This window comes from Nicotiana attenuata, unplaced genomic scaffold (genome assembly GCF_001879085.1).
Source record: "Nicotiana attenuata strain UT unplaced genomic scaffold, NIATTr2, whole genome shotgun sequence".
Lineage (NCBI taxonomy): Eukaryota > Viridiplantae > Streptophyta > Magnoliopsida > Solanales > Solanaceae > Nicotiana > Nicotiana attenuata.
The window spans coordinates 54,025-62,488 of record NW_017674778.1 but is presented as its reverse complement, the minus strand read 5'-3'; the positions used below and the strand labels follow the sequence as shown (position 1 = coordinate 62,488).

The following is an 8,464-nucleotide window of genomic DNA, read 5'->3' as shown; positions in this document are numbered from 1 at the left end:
GGCTTGCTTTGGTGTCTGACAGTTGCTGGCTTTGCTTCTAGTCTTTGTCTTGCTCCCCTTTCTTTATTCATTCTTTCACCAACTTCTGCTCCGTTCTTTTATAGTAACGCTTTAGTTCCGAAGATTGCGTTGCGTCTTTTTGAAGATGAACAACAAGTGTATTCAGAAAAGTTTTATACAGTAAAAATAAAATACATTTACCACTAATTTTGCAGTAATGAAAACGAATTTAGACACAATAATTTTTGGTTAATATAAATCAATTTATATAATACATGAGTTTTTGTTCCAATTATTTAATTTTGATGTTCATTAATCCGAATAATTTGAATTCATGCACCTATTAATAGTCTGTTTGGTTAAGTTGGAAAAATCTGCTAATCTTGAGAATTGATTTTTTTAAAAGCACTTTTCAAAAAAATAGTTTTGGTGAGAATCAGTTTTTGTTTGGCTAATCAATTTGAAAGACACTTTTGAGTAACAATTAGTGTTTGGCCAAGATTTTAAAAACTGATTCTAAGTGTATTTTTTCTCAAAAGTGTTTTTGGGAAGAAATTACTTTTTTCTTCTTCTCAAAAATTGCTTCTGCTTCTACTCAACAACACTTTTTTTTCCTTCAAAAAGCTTGGCCAAATACCTTAATGTTGATCAAAAAAACACTTTTGACAAACAAAAAAAGCACTTTTGGCCAAGAAAAAAACTTGGTCAAACCGGCTATAAGCCCTCCAAGGAGCTGCAGTGCCTCTATTATTGTCGTTCGGACATTAAAATTGTAAAGTTCCTGAAAAAAAATGGTAAGAAAATTCAAACGAAAATGGTATTTAAAAATTAGGGTTGTTTTTGGATATGAATACAATTTGGAGTTGTTTTGAATTTTTGTAGGTGATTTGAAGTGAAAATTTGAAAAATAGCTTTTTGAAGTTTTTCAAATTCCGAAAAATTCTGAAATTCAACTTCAATTGAAATTTGAAAATTTTCATGGCCAAACAATGATTTAGAAAAAAAAGTAAAAAAATCCTTACCGGTGGTTTATGTTTATTGTTCAAAAATAAAGGAGTATTTACAATTTCATTCCCCCTCTCTACTTCTTAAAGGTCATAATCAAATGCACTAATATAATAAAGGATCTTTCTAGTTCTAACATGTAATTTAAAGAATAAATATTAGTTAGTTGAACACCGTAACATTATTAGGAACAAAAGGACCGAGAAATCATTTGTTAGTTCAAAACTGCATAACTGTGAGCCAAACAAACTCAGATTTAATTTATATAATGGAATATAATTGAAGCTAATTCGTGTACACAGACACATAATTGGTTATTGACTATAATAGATTCTTATTCGTGGCTTAAAAGTCAGAAGCATATGCTAGTAGTATTCAAAATGCAAATGAGAAAAGAATATAAAGCAGGACAGTTCATCTTTGTAGATTCCATTTCCACTCATCTTAAAAAGCTACTACATGATCCATCCTTCCTTTGTTGATAGGTGCCCAAAAGATGAGTACTATCAACTGTACTTCTCAAGTCCCTTTTGCTTTTACATTCTTCTTGATTAATCCACCCCAGGAGAATATGCTCTTTTTTTTGTTGCTAATAAAGATGGAGTACTTATTATGCTTTAACATGTTTTCTTTTAACCATTTAGGGTGTGTTTGGTATAAGGAAAATATTTTCCGAAAAATATTTTTCAATTTTTCAATGTTTGTTGGCTTAAATGTTTTGAAAAATATTTTCCTTATAAACTCATTTTCCTTTAATTGGAGGAAAATGTTTTCCTTATCAAGAGAAAGGAAAATATTTTTCAAAACTCCTTCTCAACCTCCCCACCCTCACCAATCGACCCCACCCCTTCTCTCTCCAAAAAAGATTTTTTTTTTACAAATTCCAGTTTATCCGTTACCACCCACCCTACTACCCCCCCGCCCACCCCCACCCCATCCCGCAAAATTTTTTTATTTTTTTTTACCTTTTTTTTGCAATTTTAAATTTCTATTTTTTCATTTTTCTGCACCACCCACCCACCAAATGCCCTCCAACCGCACCCCTCCCCCCCCCCCTCCGAAAAAATATTTTTCAGTTTTTGTTTTTTTATTTATCGGTTTAAAGGTTCAAAATTTTACAAGTTCCAAAGTTATGAGTTCGGTGGTTTATGTGTTTGGAAGTTTAAGGGTTTGAAATTCCGCGGTTTCGAAAGTTTATGAAAAATGTGGGTTCGGAAGGTTGTTGGCTTGAAAGTTTATGGCTTCATATTTATTATATCTAAATTATTTATGAATACTCTTGAGAAGTCATTTTTCTTAATTTGCGTACCAAACACCGAAAAAATGAATAAGATTACTACTTGTTTTCCAAGAAAATATTTTCTTGAAAAATGTTTTTCACAGAAAATATTTTCCGTTATACCAAACACACCCTTAGTGTTCGTCTTCCACTTGTCCGATTAATTCAGACTCGCACGGGCATAAAAGAAGAATGCGCTCCAAGGAATTTTATCATTCCATCGTTCAAATTGAAAACCTCTATTTAATGGTAGAAGAATTTCATACCTCTCATCATATCCTTGGATCGGAATACTTTCACGGTTAGGAATAGTTTGGTTGCTGATTAGAATTATGCAGGGATTAGTTATGCGAAGATTAATTATAAATAATTTAGTTATGTACGAATTTGTTATGCATAGTTTAGTCATGCAGCATTTTGCTATGCATGATTTAATTATGAAGGGATTAGTTGTGTAAGGATTAATAAGGCATAGATTAGTAATTTATTAATTGTAATTTAGAGATTATTTTCGAACATTTACTTTATTTTTATTATATAATGTGTAATTTAAAATAAATATGAAAATTTTTGGTCATTTGATTATTTAATACATGTATTAGTTATTTCACATTCTACTTTGGATAAGTAATACATAGATTTGTTGTATAACTTATCCATGTATACTTATAGGGGTGTGCATTCGAATTGGTTTATCGATAAATCGAATCGATTATTTGTTATCGGTTTATCGATTTATCGATTTCAATTTCAATTTCGAAATTTTCCTTATCGAATTATCGATTTCGATTTCGATTTCGATTTCGATTTTGTCCTCTTCGGTTATCGGTTTATCGATAAACCGATAAGATATACTAAAAAGACTAATATACCCTTATTCTATAATACCCTTTCCTTTACCCTAAGTCCCTAACCTTATTATTTCCTCTACCCATTCTTCAGGAAGCAAGGAGAGAACACCATTTCTTAGGGGATCAAAATGACGAAAGTGTTGAGGCTGTTGAGAATCCTAGATCAATTGCAATTAAGGCTGTTCTATTGCTGTTGCTCGGCACTGTCATTGCTGCCGTGTTTGCTGATCCCCTTGTGGATGCTGTCAATAATTTCTCCAGTGCCACAAGCATTCCTTCTTTCTTCATCTCATTGATTGTGCTGCCATTTGCAACCAACTCCAGTGAGGCAGTGTCAGCTATTATCTTTGCTAGCCGGAAAAAGTTGAGATCTTCATCATTAACATTTTCGAAGGATTGGTTTCCTGATGCAGCTTCTATCATCTCTGCTTTATAGTGGATGTGCTTTCGCTATCCATTACTTGCATCAGTGAACCTAAAAGATAATTAATGAACATTAAAGGGTCGTTTAGTTGCAAGGATTAGGGATAATAATCCCGGGGTGAAATGTAGGATTGTTTTATCCGCCTTTGATTGAACTTTTTGTTCTGGTATAAGCAATCTGCAATTATTTATACCACAATTGTGGTATTGTTTTTATACCCTTATTCTGTAATATCCTTTTCTTATTGGTGTAATCGACAACCGAATCGATAAGCCCCAAAAATCGATAAATCGAAATCGAAAAAAACGAAACCTTATTGAAACGATAACGATAAGCATATGTACTAATCGATAATCGATAAGTAATTATCGATAAGGGTCAAAATCCCCTAATGAAAAATAACAACCAAACATAACATTAGTTATGCTGACTTTTGTACAAAGTAACTAAAGGCATCTAGGGGTCGTTTGGTTTGAATATAGGTTATGCTGGGATTAGTTATACTAGGATTAGTTATCTTGGTATTATTTTTTATCCACTGTTTGGTGTGTTGTATAAAAATGACATGCATTGCATAATTTCTATTCCAGTACTATTTTTATCTTAGCACTAATTATCCCACCCCTTACAAGATATAAGTTATCCCGATACTAATTATAATCCCAGAATAACTTATTCCAGGTTTGATAACCAAACAAGGTATAAGGTGGTATTAAATTTTATCCCAACACTATTTTCTTATCGATCATACCAAACGACCCTAAATGTGATATTATGTTCTCCTAATACATGAATAACTTACCTTATACCTAGCTACCAAACGACCCCTTAATTTTTATAAAAGCTGAGACTCTTCTATTGTAAGTGGTAGCAACAAAGTCTAGTGGAAAAGAGATCACACACAAAATGGGTAGGAATATTATTATATGCCTAATAATATGCTACTAAATATCCCAGGCTCAAGAAGCACATTACAGAATTTCTGGATACTTCTACATCAATAAAGCTGAGAATATTAAAATCAATCAGATGCTTTCATAATTCAAATCAGTAAACCAGAAAAACATAATACCAAATGCTCAAACGCACTCCTCAACAACAGTAAGAAGGGATGGTGCTTTCTATGTGTGATTCCACATATATATTCCTACATTAAATTACATATTCCTACATTATAAAATATCTTAAAGATACATAGCATGATAATAGCAACAACAATAACAATAACAGCAATATATCCAGTAAAATCTCACAAGTGTGGTCTAGGGAGAGTAATGTATACGCAGACCTAATCCCTACCTTAGGAAGGTAGAAAGGCTGTTCCGATAGACCCTCGACTCATGAATAATGAAAAAGAAGCAATAAACAGACAGTAACAACAAGTTAACAAGACAACGGAAACAAATGGCCAGTGTGGCATAGCATTATAATAGTAACAAACTTTATTACATAGTGCTCATCAAATTAAAACCAAAGGATAAGAACTAATGCTTCCCTAACATCCTCAACCTTTCTCATTCCAAAGATAGATAAAGGTGGGGAAAACATGAAGTTTCACATAACAAGAACTCTTTAATCCAGAGAGGCATTTATTAACAACATTTACCTCCTAGAAAACTCAAAGACAAAGCCTTTCTCGTTTGATATTCCCAACTAAAGAAACACATTACAGAATATTTATGCTTTAAACATTAATAAAACAGGAAATTAAAACTCTAACTCAACCCAATGTTTTCATACAACTTCCATCAAGTTGCACACTAGAATTCAAGATTCACATCATAAAGCAGAAATGCATAATCCAAATGTTCAAAACTCACTTCCACCTCAACAGTAAAAGGTAAGAATGGTACTCTCAATCTGTGATTGGCACAAATATTATAGAAAATATCTTAAAGATTCATAGTAGTATTATAAAAGCAGCAAACTATATTGCAAAACTGTAATATCATAAAGATAAAGATCATAGTATTATAAAAGCAGCAAACTTTATTACAAAACTGAAGGGTAAACACTTATCCTTCCCTCACTTCCTCAACCTTTCATATTCCAAAAACACATAAAGGTGGGAAAAAAGCATAGATTTTTACATAGCCGAATATTTTTCTTCTTTTTTTTTCTTTTTCTTTTTAGTCTCATATACTATATAGGAGATTCATTATCCTCAAAAGATTCTTCTCCACAACACAACAGCATAGAGAAAAAAAGGCTAAAACAAAGAGAGGAACCCCTGCTGTACACAACCTTGAGTAGCCCCTGTTATGGATTTTTTTCCCTTCTCATTCTCTTCCTTTTTCACATAGGCCATTCCAATCTTCAAACATTGGGGCTGGTGACATTGTCTATACAGCAGAAGCTTATAAAATTTGTACTGCTAGTATATACTATAAGATGGGAGTAGTTCAAACACTACTAATCTTCTTCAGGTTAAATCAGCCATTGATCTTGTCTCTCCTCCATTAATTACCCATGGGTGTCCTACATTTAACACAAATAAGATCAAAATCAGCTGGAGTTGACCAAAAGTCAAACTAAAATGAAAGCCGAAAAAAGGGCCAAAATTACATACTCAGGACTTGTTCAGCTGAAAACCTTCTAGAAACATCCTTACAGATCATCTTCCTCAACAAATCCTTAGCTTCAGGTGAAACCGACCTAAAATTCCTAGTGGGGAATCTCAAATTTGCCCTTAAAACAGCCTGAAATGTCTCAGTTGGAGTTTCACCGTAAAATGGAGGAACCCCAGAAAGCATAATATACAAAATAACACCGGCGCTCCACACATCCACTTTCTCATTGTATTCTTTACCCATTAAAACCTCCGGCGCCACGTAATACGGCGTACCCACCACCCCACTCATCAACCCCCCCTCACACCCAACAAACCACTCCGCAGAGCCAAAATCGGCCAATTTCAACCTATCCTGCGAATCAAAAAGGATATTATCCGGCTTAATATCGCGGTGGGCCACCCCCATTTTGTGGCAGTGATTAATCGCGGAAATTAATTGGACCAGAATATTAGCAGCGGCGCGTTCGGATAACGGCCCAGTGGAAATCCGCTCGTAAAGATCGTTGTTTGGGCAGAGGTCGGTTACCATGTGAAGGAAGTTTTCATCTTCGTAGATTTTGTAGAGGTGAAGAATGTTTGGGCTACCGGAAAGGAGCTGCAGAATCTTGGGCTCCTTGTCGAGGCACTCACGATCGGTGGAATCGAGGAGGAGGGATTTTTCAATAGATTTACAGGCGAAGGAATGACCGGTGACCGGAGAAAAGCAGCGGTAGACGGTGCCGAATCTACCACGGCCGATTTCTTCGCAGATTTGGAAGTCGCTTTTCAAGGCTTGGCTCATATTATTTAGGCTTTGTTGTTTGGTGTTTGGGGGTTAGTTGAAGGAAAGAGGGTTGTATTTATAAAAACGGAGTGGGAACAGGGGTATTTATGGAAATACAGAAAAACCGAATATTCGCATAATGCGCTGGTAGGTTTTACTTGAGGAGATATTTTTTTTTTTTAATCCCTCCCAATTTAGAAGTATTTATTGTGTTTCCACACTTTCACTCCAAAATAATTCCAATCCAGACCTCATGATCGTGGTTGCAGGTGCTTTTAACTGAGCAAAACTCACTTGTCAAAAAAGATGAGGATGCTTTGTCTATTTTTTCCTTTTTTTTCCGAGTTTAAGTTTTATATATTTGTAGTATAAAAATAATTTATATAATTAAATTACTTAAAAGAATATTGTGTGTAATTTTCTTTAATAATATTGTGAGTGATATACTTAAATCCTTTTTAAATATATGTCACGACCCGGATTTTTCACCCTCGGGAGTCGTGATGGCGCCTACTAGTGAAAGCTAGGCAAGCCAGTTATTACAGTTATTTAACCATTTTCTCTTTTTCACAATTACTTCATAACTCAATTCACAACTTGAGTCAATGCTCTACAATGTTCAATTACCAATAATACTTCCACAACCCAATTCACAACTTGAGCCAACGCTCTACAATGTTCAATTACCAATAATACTTTCACAAGCCTTGTTCAACAATAGAAAATCATCATATAAAGCATGAACAAAACGAAACGGAGTCACATTTACCATAGTATAAGACTCACGGGCATGCTTGCACCGACGTATAGATACTCGTCACCATGCCTATACGTCATACTCAACAATTAACACATAGCAAATAAGACACAACTCCTAATCCCTCAAGCTAAGGTTAGGCCAAACACTTACCTCGATGCCACGAACACAATTCAAGCCTCAACTACCGCTATACCTCTTGTTTCCACCACCAATTTGCTTGTATTTAGCCACAATATACTTAACGATATCAATAAATGTTAAATGAATCGATTCCAATGCATGAAAATAGGTTTTCTAAAGTTTTTCCCAAAAAGTAAAAAATTGACCCCGGGCCCACATGGTCAAAACTCGAGGTTCGAACCAAAACCCGATTACCCATTCACCCACGAACTCAAATATATAATTTGTTTTATAATCGGACCACAAATCGAGGTCCAAATCCCCAAAATTTGAAATTCCTAAGTTCTATCCAAAACACCCAATTTCCCCCATGAAAACCCTTGATTTTGAGTTGAAATCATGTAAAAAGATGTTATAGATTAAAGAAAACGAGTTAGAAATAACTTACAAGTGCTTTGGAGAAGAACTTTTCTTTAGAAAATCGCCCAAGAGAGTTTAGTTTTTGAAAAAGTTGTAAAAATGGTTGAAATCCCATATGCAATTCATTTTAGCAGGTCTCTGATGTCGCAATTGCGACCAGGGTTCGCAATTGCGAACCCTTAAGAAACCTGCTTACTTCGCATTTGCGAAACAATTGTCGCATTTGCGATATCGCAATTGCGATAAAGGTGTCGCATTTGCGACTTCTGG

The 8,464-nt window shown here is 34.5% G+C and overlaps 1 protein-coding gene across 1 annotated transcript; it reads right to left on the bottom strand.

Moving 5' to 3' along the window:
- Positions 1–5,505: 5,505 nt before the first annotated feature.
- Positions 5,506–6,973, bottom strand: LOC109219266 (phosphoenolpyruvate carboxylase kinase 1-like). The gene is made up of 2 exons (XM_019383711.1): positions 6,129–6,973; positions 5,506–6,037 (listed from the first exon to the last, which is right to left on the bottom strand). Exons 1-2 carry the CDS (start codon positions 6,910–6,912, stop codon positions 5,982–5,984), a joined length of 840 nt encoding a protein of 279 aa, XP_019239256.1. The 5' UTR covers positions 6,913–6,973; the 3' UTR covers positions 5,506–5,981.
- Positions 6,974–8,464: the final 1,491 nt, after the last annotated feature.

Excerpts from the sequence above, each read along its gene's own strand:
- LOC109219266 (XM_019383711.1), bottom strand. The coding sequence starts at position 6,912 with ATGAGCCAAGCCTTGAAAAGCGACTTCCAAATCTGCGAAGAAATCGGC. Across the intron at positions 6,038-6,128 it reads TTCAGCTGAACAAGTCCTGA|GACACCCATGGGTAATTAAT; the intron begins GTATGTAATTTT and ends TGTTAAATGTAG.